General features: G+C 36.2%; 1 protein-coding gene across 2 annotated transcripts in view; it reads left to right on the top strand.

Annotated features, from left to right (window-relative positions):
* Positions 1–20919, top strand: part of Nrx-1 (Neurexin 1) — a 763150-nt gene that overhangs the window by 159960 nt on the left and 582271 nt on the right. For both annotated transcript variants that reach the window (XM_035088915.1, XM_035088914.1), the window contains exons 4-5: positions 1486–1646; positions 10852–10878. In XM_035088915.1, the coding sequence (XP_034944806.1) occupies positions 1486–1646; positions 10852–10878 (188 nt within the window). The remainder of the gene's footprint in view (positions 1–1485; positions 1647–10851; positions 10879–20919) is intronic.

Here is a 20919-nt window from a genome sequence, read left to right as displayed (position 1 = left end):
TCTACTTTCAGATTTCGAGAAATTCGAGTAAGTTATAAGAAAGGGTATACTCGTGTATGAGTATATTGATTCAATGGAAAAATCAGATGATGACTATTTACCAGTAAAATAGCAATTTACTTCCAAACTCAATAATAGAAATTTTTCTAACAGAGACTATTATCATGTTTTGAAAGTTTGGAATAAATTTGCAATTGAACACTGGATAAATACTCTAATCTCTACCTCAAAACAGACGTACTTCTACTTGCCGATATTTCCGAAAACTGACGACGTTGCTGCCGAAAACATACGATTTAAATCCTCTCCATTGCTAAACGGCTTTGAAACTTGCTTTTGACGCAATTGTGAAACTTACAAATGTTAAACTAGAGCTATTAGGAGACTTATGAATGGTCTTATTCATTCAAAAAGGTATTCGAGGCAGCGTATCGCAATGTTCAAATCGTTATGCTGCAGCTCAAAATTCATACATAGGGGATGATGAGATCAAAGCAAAACAGAACCAGATCTCATAATTTTTAATGTAAATAATTTATGTAGTGCTGCGATGTGCATGCCTTTATTGGAGAGTTTCAAACCATCTATAGTGGCAACAGCTCTTTATCGAAAGACTAGACATGTGATCCGCTATCGAAACCTTAAAAAGTGTTTGGAATAAGGTTTAAAGTGTACAAAAATTTATCAAGTATTAGAATTTAAACCATCTCAAAGGCTTAAATTGTATATAGATAAAAATGCAAAAGATTATTGTGAAAAAGCTTTTCATATGCACATGAACAACGCTGTATTTAGTAAGCCTATGGAAAACGTAACAAAGTAGAAAGATGTCAAATTAGCCTCTAAACAGGATGGCCGATATGGTGCTAGAGCTCTTATTTCCAAATCGAATTTCTATACCGTTACTATTTTCGATGAAGATATGGTTATAATAGGAATAAGATAGCTTAAAGTTCATTTCAATTAGCGGATTGAGATAGATTTTACAATTCGAGATTTATCAAGACTATTTCTATCCGATTTTCATTATAAGTATGTTAAGAAAAAATTTTTAAATGATACTTTCAAACTTCTGTGAACCAACACGGATAGTCTTTGTATTATTTCACAGTACCCGATGTCTATAAAATTATCAAACATGATATTTGCAAATTTGACTATTCACGTAACAAAATCTACAGAATTCTTTTCGTATAATCATCACATGATGATAATAATGATGATGATTCATATAATTCATCAATTTAGTTGTTCGGAATAACCTCTCATTCTTAATGTTACAATAAGCCATTGTAAGGTCATTTAAAACATAAGTGACGCTTATCATTCGGCAAGGGAATCGTTTGGATGATTTATTTCTCCTTTTATTTCAGTTAAAAGACTAACTGATGCACTTCAAATTATAATAAATCATAATATTTTTTCCGTTTCTATAACGCTTTGGAGCAAAGGTGAATAAAAATAAATTTATCTTTATGATTTCAGATGATAATGAAAATTACCTCATTGTTACACTGAAAGATGGTGGCATCGCAGTTAGCATGGTTTTGATGAATGGACGATTGGATTTGCAAATAAAACCTGCAAAAATAAGGTTTGATGATAATCAATGGCATAAAATATCGATTCAAAGGCGTGTTCAAGAGGTATGTAATTGTAAAAGTTAAGATAACTAATTTTGGTTAACTTGAGATGATAGAGGTTGCTGGAAAATAATAACTAGCTTTAATAACAAGTCAGGTCTTTATTTGTAACAAACACTTTACACTCAACTAAATAGATCACAATTACCATGTAGATGCGACCAATTTATCTTCGAAATGTCTTGAGTGCGATCTGTGCCGTGAGAATGTATGAGTGATATCGTTGAGTGTGTGTGCGCTGTTTGACACACACAATACTCTTGTACGGATACTAAGTGCTCAGGGCACAACGATGTTCCTTTTAAGTGTATTAAAAGGCGTAACACTCTCACAATGCAACGAAAAAGAATCAAATTGATGGTAAGTGCAAATATTATTGATTCGCACTCAATCTGGTGTCTACTAACACCGACTTGAATGCCTTCTGCACGTGAGTGTTACATTCATTAAATAAAGAGTGACTTGAATCGTCTTGTAGAGAGTTTATAATCGCACACACTGAGAATGCTCGTTCACGATTGTGTCTTGAGTGTTAATGTACGATTTTGTCTATGGAAAAGAGTTAAGAATGCACTATTTAACCAAATAAAACTGGGAGTGTTGAAAGACGCGACCGATTACATGAACGTGATTGGTGGGAATAGCGTCTGAGTTTGTGTTTCATGACGTTCAGGTAGCGTTGTTTGGCAGTCCGAGAGATGTTACACTCTGAACGGACGGCGGAAGTATTAATACTTTTTAGTGTTCTTAACAGTAATTGATTTTTATGCCATGAAAAATATTCAAGCCTTCAGTCGGTATGATACACAATAATTTATTTGAATCGTTATGGATTTATGGTGATGAATTTAAGTTCTCCCAACGTGTTATTTTTTATTTCACTGAAAAAGTTATCAACCGTATGACATGAATGGAAATCCAATTTTTTTCTTAATAATAATTAAATCTAGTGTAAATATTAGGGAACAGGTTTAAGTAAGGTATCGGAGTATTTTACAGGCATTTTCTTATATCACTAATGTGAAGGTGCGAATTATGCATCATGATTAACAACGATTTTTTTTCTATAACAATTAAATTGTTATAAAGGGACAGAAATTATTCAAAAAGTTGTTATAATACAAATATATCTTTTGATAGAAAATCCCGAGCTATGTATTTGTAGTTGTATTGAAAAATTAACATTTGAGTATTTTTGACAACTGTATATTTGCTTCTAAATAATTTTTTAAATTTACTTGAATTGAATAAAGATTATAGATAAGCCTTAAAAAGTGGTCATCATAATTTAAAGTTAATAATATTTTAATGATTTCGAAGCAAGATCGTTCATGGAATAGTAAATCTATCTCTTATTTAAATAAAACAAAATTTTTGTTTTGCCTGTATTCTGCTATAAATTCTCATAATATTACTAAATTTATTTATAAGAAATTTATTACCGACAGTTGTAAGAATCACACCCTTTCGAGGAACTACATTTTGGAGGATGAATTTTAGTAGGAATACATAATTCATAAAAACATAAGGTCCAATGAAGTAAGTTATTCTTCATTTTTAATGATCAGGATTCTGTAAAATGTCCCCCCGTCAGCATTATTAGGACCATAGTGTTGGCCGCTGGTTCGCTGGGAGAGAAAATCGATTTTCTCTGATTGGTCCAGTGAGATAACTGAAGCGCCGGTGGACAAGTCCGGCATTGGACAGATTTGAATGGGACGTATACATAAGTCCAGAAGTCTATAGTTTCGAAAAGGGCAAAGCCGCGATAATTTATTGTCCCGAATAAGTTATCACTCCGAAAAGTTAACATCCCTAACCAGTATTGCCATTGTAATGTCTAAATCTTTCTCAATTATTTTGCATAATTATTTAAAATATACTTTAGGAAAAGCTAAAAACGAATAGCAATAGAACTTAAGGATTGAGGTTGACGATTATTACTTAAGTTGTTTTTTTTTGAGTTTTCCTATGATTTCGTTAAAATAGAAAGGATTTTGAATAATAGTTAAGGAAATCATATCTTAGATATTTTATTGCTTTTGAAAAACCAGGTGGCGCAAAGGAATGAAACTATAAAAAACGCTTTAGCGTCAGCTTCTCAAAGAAGGAAAGGACCATGCGAAGATACTTGTGCGTGCCCGAAGTAAGGGACTTCTAATTATGTCACATTCGACTAAATAAATACGTAAAGTTTGATGCATCAGTCAATTTTCGAAAAAGTAAAATCGAGATCAGATCGTCGTGGAATATCTTCTGAAATCGTCAGTCTTATTTGTCTTAAACAATGTATTAATAATATTTCGAAGTTTGTGAATTTTCGTGTGAAGTTTATTTGATCGTTGAATTATTTTTCAATTTTTATTTGAATTATTTCGCGAGTAAAAGTGAATATTGCGCTGACTGGAGCATCAACTAAGAACTAATTAATTGTAATTCATCTCGACCAGAGTTAAAGGAATCATCTGTTAGTAACATTTAAATTGTTATTATAAGTTTTCAATAATTTTCATTCAATAAATTTTGTTATTGTTTTTATATTAATCATACATTTTCACTTTTTATATCGAAAATCCCCTCATCCCTGTCTATTGGTCAAAAGGCTATGACTAAAAAGAGAAATTTAACGTCTCTGAGGTTAAGCATATGGTTTATATATTGACACCTTTAAAGAGCGAAAAAAAAAACACCATAAACAATAGAGTATCTCGGATAAATCAGAAATTAGACACGATCAAACGTCGAATGCTTATGTACTAAATCATATATTTCTACGTATTATGGATTGCTACGAATGTCCGATCTCTTGAAAAAAAATTCTCCTGCGTTTTTGATTATTACAACTATTGGTAATGTAGTATTCAAAAGTAAAATTGGTATTACCATACAGATATAGAGCCAGATACAGGCAAAAAACAGTTTTTTTGTTTAAATTGAAAATCAATTTTATCGTCTAAATCATGATACTCCAAAATAAATATTAGTTATTGCTGTAATTATATTAAAGTTAAAATTAATGTATTTACAAACTCGGTTATTTCTTTAAATCATTATCAATTATAATTTAAATTGTAAAAATAAATGAGAAAAGAAAATAAAAACAAACAATAACAATTAAAAACTTGTTTTCTACAGAGTAAATAATAATAACATAAAACGCCAAATTCCTGGATATATAGCCGGATGAGTCTCCAACCGCGTACACAAAGCACACACTTATTTTATATGGATGACTTGTAAGTGTACGCGACGAGTTCGAGAGACTCCGAGTAGCCCTAGAGGTTGTGTCCGAATATCGACATAGAGTTCGGAATAGACGAGTGCAGAGTAGCCCATTTAGTGAAAGGAAGATCGCTGAACTGGAGTGATAATGTCGAGCTTACAGACGGGAGCATCATAAAACATCTGGATGCTGGAGAGTCATACCGATATCTAGGACAGGCACAAACTCTTCTACAGGACGTGTCTGTCATCAAAGATACTTTCCGCAGTGAGTACAAGTGGCGACTTAAGAGAATATGGGACTCTGAATTATCAGGCCCTAATAAAGTCGCAGCCACAAATATGCCTGTTGTCTTAGTCTTGCTATACTCATTCGGAGTTCTCAAATGGCTTCGAAAAGAGCTTAAAGACCTGGACCCTATCAGGAGAAAAGTGATGACATTATATCGAAGTCATCACCCGCGATCTTCTGTCCAACGCCTACACTTTTCCCGTGATCTGGGAGGGCGTGGACTACTAAGTTTGGAGTGTCTACATGACAGGTTAGTGATAGGCCTGGCTTATGACGTCTATGAGAGCTCTGATTCTCTTCTCAAGTTCGTGAACAGCTTCGAACTATTGGGAAGGGATGCGTTTCTATATAGAGCAGCATATCAGGCAGCGCAGAACCTCGGCTCAGTTTTCGACCCTAGCAGCCCAGACGGTCTAAGGCTTTTGCAATTGACCAGAGGGCAGCGGAAGGCCGATATAAAAACAACCGAGCAGTTGCAACTGCTTGACGAACATGTGGCAGAGTCCTTACATGGTGTGTTTTACCGTCATCTCGAAACACATGACTTGTCGCACTAGCTGACTTTTCAATATCTTAAGTCAGCTGGCTTGTTCTCTGAGACCGAAGGGTTCATTATGGCCTGCCAAGGTGGTGTATTTTCTACCCTCGCCTATCGGCGTGATGTGATGCACGAGCAACTCGAGGACACAAGGTGCCGAGTTTGCCACAGTGATGTAGATGAGACACTACTTCATGGGTTACCGGCTTGTCCGATATCAGCGCGCTCAGCCTACATTCACTGGCATAACGCCGCCCTAAAAGCGCTGTATTACTATGGCACTCTTATGGGATAGACGAGACACCATTGCTGCCTTATGTGCCCGGTAAAATTGAGTCAGTCGTTGAGAATGGGAGAGTAAAAATTCTTTGGAATTACTCGCTCTCTACGCCTCAACGCATTGAACACAATGAGCCGGATATTACTCTCTTCGACCATCCCACCAAGCATGTATATTTCATTGAGTTCTCAGCCCCGGCTGAGACGAATATACCTGCGAATGAAGAGAGTAAACAGGAACGCTACGGAGAGCTCATGGAGATTATGAGAAATGTCTATCACGAATACACAGCGCACGTTATAGTCCTGGTGATTGGTGCCCTCGGAGGGATGAGGAACCGCTTTCTGACAAAGCTTCAAACGATACCAGTCTGCCATAGTCAGGCTGAGATTCTCGCGGCTCGTATGCAGAAAGCGATCATCCTTGGTTCTCTCCGAATCCTGAGACGATTGTAAAAGTTTCGACTAAACGGCTGCAGCCCCGGCTCACCCTCAAACCTGAGGGAGTTGGGTGTCTGCAGGATAATCCCGTCTGATCAGGCCCCAGGTGGATCAGAGTCCTGGGATCCCTGGACAGAGCTTCGACCAATATCAGTCTGGTTTATAACGTTATTCAGTCGATTATTGTTAACTATAATTGTTATTAGTTAGAATTAATAAATTTTGCTTTTATTGATTTTAAAAATTCGAAAGAGAATTCACTTTGTATAATCCCGCAAAGAATCCTGGTCCATAAAATTTAGATAATTTTTACAATTGAGGCGGGAATTTTCTTGAGGATTCGCCTTGAGGAAATTTAGTCGTTACAATATATTTGTAATTCACTATCAGCTTGGATTTTTTAGTCAGTAATATTGGTTTTTTAGAATTTATAATAATTAATATCAGAGAGCGTTGAGTGACAAAAATCATTTTATTCGTAAAAATAGGAAATAAAAAAACTCAGGAAACGATACTGCCACCTGGAATTTTTTTTTGTGGTTTTGCAAACAAATTAATTTAAAAATTATATTTTAACTTTATTGACAATGATTGTTAATAGTTGAAATGTATTTGGTTAGATTAATGATCCTATCTCTATATTTCGACAAGTTAGCGCAAGTAAAATAACGAAAATTTCAAAATTAAAAGAATGACACTACCAGCTGTTTTTTACATGGGATTGGCCTCTGACCAACTATTGCTTGTCTTTGTAAATCTAACGCAATTATATTGAAGAGTGATTGGCACAACGTTTAATTAAGTCTAACATAAAAAAAAATTTAATTATCTAATAACGGTGTTTTTTATGGAATTTTTCAATACACACCGGAAATGCCGTATAAATTCTGTATCATTTATAATAATAGAATTATTTACAATAGTATCAATAGTAATAAAACCAATGCTGGACATTTTATTCCAATTCACCTTTAGTGTCGAATCAAGTACATTTCACAAAATATACATACGATCAGAATAAGGAAAAATAATGACGAAATTAAAGTGAATTCTCTTTAAAGAAATAAAAAAATGGAGATTGGTGTAATTAGATCATTACGAACTCCATTATTGAATGTGAATCGGTTAAATATATTTCAAAAATATTCACTTATCTAACAAGAATAACATTCCAATAACAATTATTATGACACGCACATCATAAATTGCACCTCAGGAAAACGTTCATTAATTTGGATTTATAAATTAAAGTTCTGATTAAGATATGGTTTCAAAATCACTAGTTTACCACAATTCTCAGCGAAAGCTACCGAAGAACTATCGATTTGGTTTCGGCTTGTTAGGAAAATGCCAAAAAAAAAAAGAAACAAGAATTCTCATTAGTCCGAAAGTTGTAAGAAGTGAAAACAATGAGAGTGACCAATGAGCTTCTCATCTTTTACTTGTAAAATAGTCTAGTAGCCGTAAATTTAAGCCCTATGCTATCGTGCAAATTTGCACAAATACTCTTCTCATCATACCCGACAAGAATATGTAACCAAAAATTTTTTATTATCATTTATAATTAATGCACGATAAATTCAAACGGCTACTAGACTAAAAGCAATCAAACTTGTAATCATAAAATGTAGAAGAAATCTATGATTATTTTTTTGAATTACAATACTGTAAAATATTTCAAAACACTTTTTAAAACTATCTATATACAACAATTTAGTAATTGAAAAAACCAATTATTACTGTCATACTATTCCAAGAAAGAATTGTCAGGCGCCAATACTCTTAGGTGTTAAATCGACTCTATCCTGACTGCCTGTCATAAATGATGAAATAATTGAATAAATAAGTTACTCAACTACTGAGCCGATAGCATCAAAAATTCAACTGCAAGATTGTAGTAGATCATAGTTGTAATTTTTTTAATTGAAATTTCGCTTAATTTAGAATAAATCATTGTTATGGTACCAATACTTATGAGTTTTAAGTCTACTCCGTTACAAATGCCAGTTATTAATAGCAACGTTGCCTACTTTGGCCAAGTTAATAGTAAAAATTAATTGTTCTATAGCTTTTATCTATAAAAACTCAGATTATTGACCATCATTTTCTTTTTTTAAAGTAAATTTATTTAGTAATCATTAACATGAATATTCTTAAGCTATACTAGAATGCATTTTGTTTGTCAGTAATATTTTTTCTATGTAAAAATAATGTGTATGTCACTATGTTCATTCTTTGAACACATTGAAATTGGATTTTTTTAATGATATTTACAGAAATCAAATAGACAATAAGAAATGTTTTATTATTTTGAATTAGTAGTTGGGAATTATACGGAGATTTAATTAATTGAATTACTTGAAAATGATTATTCTATTGTAACACTCCTTGTAATTGTTTGTTTAATACTTTATGTGTTATCTTAGAAATACGAATTATTTACCTAATTTTGGGAAATCGTTGTTATTATTTTTACCTTCCGTCTTGCTCTTGAATAAAGTAGAAAAGCACGAAATAAAGTCTATTTCATCTTTGAGTGGTGACACCAAAGAAAGAATCCAATTCACTAACCTGAATAACATCGATTTGTATTGGATGCTAAAAAATGTCTTTTGTATACAAAATTGAAACATATTTTAGATAAATTATTATTTCAATCATTTCGTGAATTAATTGATTTTTCATTCATCTCTTAGATGAATTTTAATATTCGTGTCACTTCATTTGATCTAATTCTTCTGATTATGGAGACAAGAATATTGTAAAAAACTGATATTACCGATAAAAAATCCACTCTGACGGTAAATTAGTCGCTACAGTCTCCTGTAGTTAATTTTCGAATACAACCTGTGTCATCTTGATTTTTGTGTACTAAAATGTATTAAAGCATTAAAATATTTCGAAACAGTTAAAAACAAAATTAATATCAAGATTGAAGGCTCTCAAAAGTTTCATTTTTAAGTAATAAATAGGACATAAATGTGGCTAGTAATCATGCGTAAGTGAGTTATTAGACTAACTTCCCTCCATCGTCGTTATCACTGGCAAAACAAATTTTCCATCATTCTTTATTCTGTAAGTCTTAATTCAAAATACGGTGGTGGAAAAATTATTTGATTACGGTTTGTTGTAAAATTTTTTTCTTACATGTCATTAAGTTTTATATATTTCTTTCCTTCATTTTTTGACAATTAGTTACTGATAAATTACATTATGGTTAAGAAAATAAAAGTCTCTAGAATTTCCTTTACCAAAAAATGTATTTTTGTGTTTTTTTTTAATAATTCTTCGCAGAGTTATACTGTTTTAGAGTTTTTAAAAAATAAAGAATGCTTCTGAAAACCTGCAGTCTTACAAAAGGAGCGGAGCTTGGTTAAACATGTCCATGCGTCCTTTCCCCTCATTAGAAAAAACAGGCTCTCCACTACTCCGAAAGTCTGCAAGCTAATCCGTTTAAGTCCCACGAGTTTCGAGCAAATAAACGTCTACCTGTGCAGAGCCTCTTGCACAGGCAATGCTAACTACAATGAAGGGTCACCTGGCGCCCTAAAAGCTTTGTTTGTGACACAGTGTCCAAATGCCATTCAGTCTTCAGCAAGATGGTTCACATCGTGACTTAGGGAGCTGATCCATGATGTCTCTTAAAGTGCGTACACACCTAAGCTACACTTGCCAGCGGCTTCCCTGGTGTTTGCACTCGATTCGAGTTAAAGCCTTTAGAGCTTCTACTCGGTATTACCTGGACAATGTTCCTATATACCACTCAGATTCACCAGGCTCCTGGTCGATGCTCAACCAATTTTTCAGTCTTCCGTTTATTAAGATCATGGAACTTCGAGAAAAAAGGGTTTACAATAGCATCAAAAGTCGAACAAAATTTTTTTCAACGATTCTAATAGGAAAATGTTAAAAAACGACTCTAACATTTAACGTTTCTCTTACATTTTTTAGATAATAATACATGTATCTCTAATTGATTAAGTAGAAATGCATTCAACGGCACATTTAACCGGATCACCAAAAATAGTCAGTTTTTTTGCGCGCATTTAGAGCGCTGCACTTTTCTTCCTGTAATGGATAAATATGCGCTCTTGCAAACTTTTTTTTTTTGCAGAAAATTCGATTTTCTACAAAAAAGGTATCTACATTATTCTCAATAAAACGCACGATTTTCGCTGCGTAATCGGTGCAAAGTTAGAAAATACACTTTGCCAACTTTTAATTGTTGATAAACAATAGTAAAAATCATTCCCAAACAATGACATCAGGCACAAATGTTCTTCTCATTGATCTCTACAAGAAGCCGTGATTAAAAAAATTTTTTATCCTTCTTAAAATTGAAGCATAAGTTATTCACACTGCTCTTAGACTATTTACTGAGTACATTATCCCTTATTTATTTGAGACTCAAAATAATAAATGTAATTTTGTTTCAGATTTCTCCGATTACACGATTTTGTAAGGTATGTACAATTCCTTCAAAATTGCTTTTTAACGTTGATGTTACATAGTTTTATAAAAGATCTAGATGCCTCACCTGATGAGAATACTCCGAGCGATCCAAACTGATGATTTCCAATTTATAATGATTTCACGACATGGAAATGGGAGAAAAATTTACTCCTTCTTTGAAAACATTTTTTTCACATCTCAAAAATTTCACAAAATTTAAAACCAAGCACTGTGTAGAGTAAATTGTTAATGTTAAACAGTGTACTATATCTTCGTCGTGGGAAAAATTCAAACGAATATAAAAAACTAAAAACATTTTTACAAAACAATACAGCAGGTTTCACGCCTAAAAACGCTGAAGTATTCACGTGGAATAATGTTGAGAAATTTTTTAATTAAGCAAATAATCACGAACATCTCATCTGATATCAAAGATGAATTGAATATATATGTTTTACTAAATTTCCTGTTTTCTGTAGAAAATTATTTTCCTTGAAATCTATGTGATAATCTTTTCATTGTAGGTTATTTCAATTTTCGGAATATCTAGAGCCCTCAGGACAGTCGAATTCTGTAATTAAAAAAATAGACATTGATGATATTGGAAAACAGTTTTCAGTTACGATACGAGATACAAAAAAAAAATTATCCCAGAGAGTTTATCATCAGTAAAAAATTTTACGACAAAATAAAACAAAATGTAGCATTGAAGTCTCCAGAAATGGAATCCTGAAGATTTTTTCTTTGATATCAGGAAAAGAAGTGTATCAGAAATGTCGTCAAAAATCATAAAACTGTAGAAACAGTGACGTGAATTGCTACGTATCTAAAATTAGAGAATTCACATCTTTCTACTTGGCATTGTTTCAGACATACTGTAGCAACTTTCCTGACCAATTCAGGTGCTTCCATAGTTCTGTGAAAACAGCTTGGAGATTGAAAAAGCAATAGTGTTGCTGAAGGTTATGTAGCATTGAAAAAAATTTTAATGCTATCATGAACCAAAAAGATATTATTCTTCTTGACAAACACAACACAATGATCTCCACATCTCTGAATTTAAACGTAGATTCAAATAGTAATAATAACTTAGATGATTGGTCAGAAAATGACGGGATAGATTTTGAATAAATTAAAAATATAGATGATGACTACTAGATACCCGCGAATTCGTCCGCGTAATGTGTATAATCACGTTGAAAGTACTCAAATTTATCAAATAAATCCCTCTGTTTATAACTAATTCAATTGTTATAGACAAGAAGAATGTGTTGGTAACATTTTTTCAGTGAAAAAGATTACGCATTAGAAGAACTTAGATGTATCGGATAAATCTCTTTTTTTTATTGTTTAGAACAAATTCAGTTGTTATAAACAATTCATATGAGCAAAAAAAAGCCTTTAACCTTTCTGACAACGCACTCTACATGTGTGCGAAATTTAGGCGCAATCGGATAAGTCGTTTCGAAGATTAGCGTAAACAGACAGACAGACACCAGAAATTGATATGGGTACAGCGTCAGCCTGACGCGCCATGGATACCGGGTTCGATTTCCGGCCGGGACAAAATCATTTATATGGTTTTTTTCGGGCCACTGTGAGCGGGAGAGTCTCTTCAGACAGCCGATTGTATTGACACAGGTTTTCTGCAGTTTCCCTGTGTCCTCGTGCAAATGCGATACAATGGTTAGGACGTAAGTCGGCGCCAGACGCAACCCGATAGACTATGTGTGTAATAGTTTATCGGGTAGGTAGAAAGTGATGAGCCTGCAGAGGGGTGAGGGGGGATTTAGACGGAGTGCGGGTAGGATCCCGATCGTAGGGATAATGAGGGAGTATTGTAAAACACCTGGTAAAGCCAGGTATACAATTAAAATGAATGAAATATATATATATATTTATAATAATTTAAAAAATTATTATATTTATAGATTTCATATTCCGAAAATTGAAATAACCTACAATGAAAAGATTATCACATAGATTTCAAGGAAAATATATATACTTATTAATCTTAATTATTTTCGATATTTTAAACTTATTTAGAGTATCAAAATCATTATCATTACTAAGTCATTACATAAGGAACACATTTTGTTACATTAATTCTTAGAACTTTTATTATATTAAGAACCAAAATCTAAACAACAATCAGGTAAAAAATTATTTTGAGTGTTTCATTTGTACTTTTTTTATTCAAAAGAATTTGAATCAGTTTTACATTTTTAAATCATTACGTTTCTATCCCGTTAAGAACAATCTGAACCTCAAGATAATTTAAAACATTTATCATCTTGTTCTCCTTTTAAAAAAAAGAAAAATTAAAATACTTTTTGAACATTTAAAAATCAGGAATATATTTCTTTAAGAAAAAACTTAAACTCAAGAATCATAAAAAGTTGGATAGTCACGATTTTAGTTAACATTTTTATATATTCACAGAGGACTTTCTCTATTTTGTAAAAAAATAAATAAAAATGAGATTTAATAACGGAAAAAAAATGAAGAAAAAATAAATTTTGATGTAACGTGAAAAAAATAAAAATGTTAATTAAAGTCGTGACGACCTATCTTTGTGAAAAATACCTACATTTATTCGTTATTTCGAGGCCGTTCAAAATTGGCACTTGCTGAATCATTTTTCGAACTCCTTTTTGGTGTTATTACTGCTCTGAAGTCACATTTGGTTCATTAAATATAGTGATGTCATCACAACTTGAACTTGAAAATATATGTGATTCACTCATAATGACAAATGTAATATGTAATATAATACAAAAAAAAAACAAATACTTGAGTAGATCAGCTGATAAAATAGTTGTAAAAAATACCCTTGATGAGTATGCAGCTTCCAACATGAATAATGTCATCCCTGTCGAAATTAGAAATATTGACTCTCAGTGTAAATTCCTCATCAAAAATAGATCCTGAACCGTGCGAGGCAACGCTAGTGTTAATCAAGTAAAAAGCTACTTTCATGTAGGCTTGGATTTCTAAAAAAAAATGACCTTATATTTATTTTAAACAAAGACCCAATCATTTTTTAAATAAAATTAGCAATAAGTAAGATGTAAACATTTCTATAGAAATAATAGTATCATAATAAGAAGAATGGAGATAAATGAATAAAATTTTCAGATTACATTTTACTCACCAACATGTTCATCAGCTGCAAAAATATCTTTAATTATTGTTCTCTCATAAGATGTTGTAGAATCACCGTCATGTAGAGGACCAATCACAACGGAAAAAAATTGGTCTAGTCATATAAGATTTTAAATCGTGAAATCTTGAAGTGGATGAAATTTTAATAGAATATTTGCAGGGGATGTAGAATTAGTTTCCCCTGGAAAAAGTGAGAACTATAATAAATATAAACAAATGTTTTGAATAAATGTTGTAGCGGATACATTTCTACATAATAAAGTCCGCATCTTCGCACCTTTACCTGTAATAAGTGAAAAGTTATTGACCTCTCAAGGTTGGTAAAATTAAAACCGGTGAAAATATTGAACACCCTTGGCGTATGATACTGCTGTGAGAGAGACAAAGCGATACGTTAGCGCTTGTCACTCTCATTGCATGTTTTCGGGCCTAAGTGCACGCATGTTAAACTACGCTCTTCGAGGAAACAAGAAGAGAAGATCCATAAAGTCAATAAGTTATAAAAAGAGAGCCTTATTGACTGATTTTGGGCTTCTCAGGAAATATCTGACGCACAAGATCAGTGTTTTCCTTTTAAATACATTCTCAAGTTTTAAATGTATTGAGTTTTATTTCAATTGACTTGAAATTAAAATATTCCAAGCCAAATAATAATAAATACATAAATTCATTCATAAATATAATGAAATTATTAAAATATTATGTATTAACTGTTATTATAATTACAAACGGCTATTTAAATGGTGAATAAAAAAATTATTTGAGCGTAAAATTTGTTCAATTTAAAAATTAAGTAAATATAATTTTTAATAATAAATTAAACTTTATTTGAAATAAATTTTTTTAACTTCCCAGTGGGAAGATATAGTAATGGGTCCGATTTTGCGAATCCCGACTTTTGACATATCTCCACGTTTTAAGGTCCCCAGAGTCGAATTAGATCGTTCTCCAGTGGACGTCTGTGTGTGTGTATGTACGTATGTGCATTTGTGCGTTCGGAATTTTTTTTCGTAAACATCAAAGAGGCCTTGTGTGAACAAACAATGCTCTATCACCCTGACTCTAACAAACCCTTCATCTTGGCTACAGACGCGTCCTTAATAGGTATTGGAGCTGTTTTGAGTCAAAAAGAGGGAGTGAAGAGCCCTGAAAGCACAAAAACTTGTGAATTACGCCATGTAGCTTTCGCCTCTAGAGTTCTCCAGGACACGGAAACTCGCTATTCTGAAACAGAGCGGGAATGTCTTGTCTTTATGTATAGAGTCAATCACTCCCGGCCTTTCCTCCAGCCCAAACCTTTTGTGGTGCACACTGACAGTGGTTGCATCGCTTGGCACAGAGACGCGGTTACTTTGACCTCTAGGATGGTCAAGTGGAAGGCGCAGCTCAACAGATTCAGGTTTACGGCGATCTGTACGAAAAAAGTCGGAGATCAGTATACAGACGCGCTCTCATACAACCCCCCTAACCATCCCGAACCCGTTCAAGAGACGATAGCTGCACGGGAAGTAGTCAATCTCGAGAACAACTCCTAACCCTCTTCTCTCATTGTCAGTGGTAGGAAGTTGTTAACAGCTTTTCCTGCTTTTCCGGCCGACGAACCAAAACGAAAAGGACGACCTCCCGGAAGCAGAAATAAACCTAAACTACTGGTGGCCGAAACGATGGCTTCCAGATTAAGATGACGAGCACTCGAGTCACGTGCGCAGGGTGTAAGACAAACCGTGAATTACCGAGAAACCAACACCTTACTGGATGCCTCGAACATTTCAACCGAAACCAACGGGTCCCGGCCCTTTGACCCTACCCTCCCAGTACTAGCGGAGTACGAGGCCGACCCTATGGGATCCGGAGCACCGATGATTGTCGAACTGCCGAGGGTAGAAGACTCTGATTCCAAGGAGAGGGGGGGGATGGAGACTATTGCGGAGGTTGTAACGAAGACCCTACGACCTTCCTCGCCTCTATCGACTGTACCAGGCGTCAAGGGTCCAGTGTCAGGGACTGGGAAGATAAGTATTACCATTTCCCCTGAACCGAGCGTAACTCGGGGGGGAATTGAAGAAACCCCTACTCCTCTAGTTCGACCGAATCAGGCTACTCCTCTTTCCTCTTCTCGTAGTCTCGAGTATCTTATGCAAAACCGCGACAACGATCGGACTCCAGTTGTCGCTACGTTCCCTTACCACCCGGTGTTCCCAAACGTTATAGAGAGCGTTAGGATAACTATAGACTAGTTTGACAGAAGTATGAGAGAAAGGGAAAATACCACACTGCTAGAGTCCCAGATAGAGGACGGTTCTTACTCAGGTACGGAGGAGACTGATGAAAGCATAGACAGTAGCGATGAGGAACGGGAGGCTGAGGTTACCTTTCTTGTTCCCCAAGGTCGGGATGCCCTCAACTTTACCCCTTATCAGGACATGTTCTGGGATAAGGGCGCCTACCAGCCGTTGAACTCCCTTTTTCCCTCCACATCTTCGGGGAATCCTCGTTAGTCCCTCCTTTGCCATGACCGAGCGTGAGCTCCCCTTCCAACTTTAGGGGTTGTAATTAATCCTGAAGTAGCGGCCTTTAGTGAGGCAGTCTCTCCCCGGGACGTGCTTTCACCGGTGAAATTGGAGCCCCCCGTACGAGAACCTTCACTTGCCCCTCTTTCAAATTTAACGGTGACACGGGACGGTCTTACTTACGTACGGGATAACATTGCCTACTTCCTCTCTGCGGACTGCAAACTTACGCTACCGGTCTCTAAGCTGCTACAAGTACTTAAATTTATCTCTGCGGACGACCGCAGAGCTGCAAATCCACAGGTAAGACAGGTCTTTGCCGCACCTCTGGGCAGGCACAAAGTCCTTACCTTTTTCATTAAAAGGCATCACTTTGACAAGGTGACCCCGGAACAAATAACACTCGCTCTCATGAATCGTCGGCTAGCGGTCAAACATGATCGAATCCAATCTTTGCGCATAGCAGAGGGAGGTGACGAACTCGGTGAAAATGTTCGCCTCTATATAGCGACGATCATTAACACCTGTCATGTCTCTATAACGTTGGTACAGGAGAAAATCAGACATCTTCCGGAGGAAAAAGGCTCGAAATCATTTAAAAGAATCATGACACCCCAGCTGGAGGTCATAACGGGGTCGTTAAGACCTACCAACGGATCTGTCAAAGATTTTATTGGCCTGGTATGGAGCAACAAATCTACGAGTACATTCAGAGCTGTACCACATGTCTAACCGAAAAGTTAGACCGGATTAAAAGAAAGAAACCTGCCGCAATCACGGACACTCCATTCGAGCCGTTCGAAAAGATCTCGATAAATACAGTAGGCCCTCTCGAGATGACCCCGGACGGGAACATTCATATTCTTACCATCCAGGATAACTTCTCCAAGTATTGTTGCGCGATACCTTTACCCGACATTCATATCCAAACTATTGCAGAGGCCCTGGGTGACCCAGAGGTCACCCATTTCATCTGTTTTTACGGGTGCACGAAGGTCATATTATCCGATCGGGGTACTTCCTTTACCAGCAAACTTCTCTCACGATTCGCTAAAATCCTGCGGATTAAAAGGGTCTTAACTTCAGCTTACCATCCTCAGTCTAATGGTGCGTTAGAAAGGTCTCATTGCCCACTAGTGGAATATCTTCGCACTTTCGTCTCCAACTATCATGACTAGGACCGCTACCTACCCATGGCCATGTTCAACTACAACACTACAATACACACTGCCACTCAGTTTACTCCTTTCGAGCTTCTGTACGGTAAGATTACGCGTGCACCTACGGCCTTATCAGACTTTTCGGAGATTAACACGTATTCTGAGGCCCCAGAAAACCTGATTACGAGATTGTCTAAAGCACGGTGACTTGCCCGGAACAACCTCGTCCGGGCCAAGGAGAAATCAAACTCCTTTTAACCTCGAGAAGGGTGATTTCGCGTACGTGTTCAAAGAACCTCGCAAGGGCAAGTTGCATGTATTTTGTGTTAGACCCTTCGAGGTCGTAGACTTTACGGAACAAGGCAACATAGTTCTTGAAACGGCAGAAGAGGAGCGCTTTGTCGAAAAAAAGAAAATCGAGCGTTCTACCCTAGACCCACGGGTGGAAGTCTCCCCTAAAACATCACCCTAACTAACATAGCCGTAAGTTATCGCAGTCAGTTAATGCTTTTTAGCTTGCTATTCTCTCGTGTATTACCTTTATCCCCCTAGTCCTGAGTTACTGACAGTTTCTTATCTCCTACTCTCCCATATATATTGTTTCCACGAAAGATTACCGCTGAGCTTCTGGAAAAGGAGTCTTGGGTGCTGCTAAGTAGGGTATGGCCCGGAGAGCCGGCCCCTGCCGAGATCCCACTACTCATCCTGGTCCGCCGCCCATCAGAGACAAAAGAAGAAGGGCTCCCCACTGCCGCTGTCGTGCCTCATTCCCCTACCCTCTTTGACTTCGACAGGGAGACTGAGGCCTCCCGGAGGTTAACCAATCGACTACTGGACGAACTGTATGTGGAGCTTATTGTCGCCCATCGACTAGCTTTACGCAGGGACCGCTATCTTTTCAAGCTCATGAAGTCTTACGTAGAAAAACACCACTCAGCAAATCCTTGGACTCCCGCGGACGCCGATCAACCTGGATTGGCTTCATCGGAATCGGTCTGAGGAAAATTTTCAGTACTTTAGACTACAATGACTACAAACACTTCACCAAAGAAATAGATCGTCTTTATCAAAATCAAGCAGGTACAGTGCATCTGGTCAACAACGCCACTCACATCATCAGGGCCAATATTAACATGACGATCTCTGAACTCTCGGATACGAGCAAGCTGGTGAATGATCTGGCGTCCTTTGCAGCAACGCTTTCCCAGCAGCAGGACCATTGGAGACTTATGGTCGAGAAAGAACGCGATTACACTGCTCGGCTTACACTTCTACTGCATCCTGGAGCAGCATAACTCTCTTATGAGGCAAACCATCACGGCGGTAGAAGAAGCCAAAAGAAGAGTCGTTAACCCTATAACTGTGTCTACCTTCTACTAGCTTCAATAAACATTGCGATATGTTAAGGAGAAACGCCCTCACCTCAATCCACCGTAACCTCTTGATCATATTGACCTCCAAGTACTCTCTAAGATCTCCAGAGTTTCTGCCGCCCTTCTGGGAAAATTTTTCACCACTATTGTTGAAGTGCTGCTCTTGGAAAAGCTGGTACAATTTCGCCAGTACAACGACGCCGAAGACTTTCTGCGAAAGAATCTCCGGCCTGGTCTTCACCTTCAAACGATAATCAACAACTCTTTATTCCATCGAAGTCCCGAAGGAAAGCTTGTTATCTATACAGATGGCGCTTGCACAGGCAACGGAACCACAGAAGTCCGGGCAGCCATAAGTGTGTTTTCCGGGGAAAATCACTCCGAAAACGTCTCCAGACTTGCCCCTTTCCGCAAGACAAACAACAGCGCCGAAATAAAGGCCGTGCTGGAAGCTGTTCGAATTGCCAAATGCCATCACCTAAGTGAGATCCTCATTTATACTGAATCAGGTTTCATCGTCAAAAGTCTAAACCAATGGTTGCCCAAATGGAAGGAATGAGGCTGGTGAACAACGGGCGGTCAGCCAGTAATATACAGAGATGAACTATTAAAGCTGGCCACCGACTTCACAACCCTCATGGCACAGGTCGTGCATGTTCCCGGTCACCTTGGGGTCTCAGGGAATGAGTAGTCTGATCTTCTCGCTCGAAGGGCCCTGGTAGAAGAATTGCCTGCTGTTAAGGATGAATAAACAAGACAAAGCCCACTTGCAGCAGCCATTTGTCTGAATTGTTATGTCCACCCTATTCCTAGAAATTTCATTTCTTTTTTTTGCTTTTTTTTTTGAATAAACTAATTATTTAATATAATTTAATAAATAATAATTTAATAGAATGATTTTCATAAGTAACGAGTAATGTTTTGCTAATGACCTAATGTCGTAACGGAGTATCAAGTTTCGCCTAAAGTAAAAAATTAGGCTTCTTAACGAAACTTCGATCCTCTGGCAAACCGTCAAAGTGTCCAGAGGATCAGAGCTTAGTGACCCAGCTGGCAAAGCTGTAGTTTTGATTATTCGGGACCTAGATACCACTCGCGAGTCACGAAACATTACCAAATATTTTACAACTTAACGTTTGCAACTCGAGGTGCAAACGACGCACCATCGTTCTGGGTTTCTAGGACACCCTGGCGACGTGGATCAAGTTCGGGCTTCATTTAAGTAAATATGAGCTCTGATCGAGGCTTTTTGTCAACGACCGTGGACTCGTCAAGACGGCCCGCGTACTGAGCGTCGCGTGAATATTTAACTAATCAGCCTTAAACCTGATCTAGTTGCGTTAAAACATATTTTTTCTGTAAGTCATAACTTAGCAAGATCGATCAAGTATTATGTAAGTTAGAATTAATGTAGATAATAATTACGGGATAAATACTAGGATAACGTTAATATATTGTAAAATAAGACTCAATAACAACTTCGGAAAATTAGTAAATTAATTAAAATGTTTATTAATGATTGACAGCAATTAATAAAAAGAAAGAATCCGATCGGTCAACTCAAGTCTCAGACAAAAACTGGAGATAAACAAACTCTCCCCTCGTTGCTATAAACAATCTAATCGTCAAGCAATCGTTGTTAACTAAATAACTGTCGTTAGTCTAATAGTCATTAGATGGCGACATACAAATATTTTACACTTCTCCCGATCTTCTAAAAATTGCCACCTGGCAATTCCTATTAGTTGGGTAAAAATATTGGATTAAGCTGAAATAAAAAACATGAAAAATCTAAAATTTATTTTCTAATTCGAAATTATGATAATCAAAATAATAATCATTCA

This window comes from Chelonus insularis, unplaced genomic scaffold, assembly GCF_013357705.1.
Source record: "Chelonus insularis isolate UGA/USDA-ARS -01 unplaced genomic scaffold, ASM1335770v1 contig_56_pilon, whole genome shotgun sequence".
NCBI lineage: Eukaryota > Metazoa > Arthropoda > Insecta > Hymenoptera > Braconidae > Chelonus > Chelonus insularis.
This window is presented reverse-complemented; position numbering and strand designations above follow the sequence as displayed.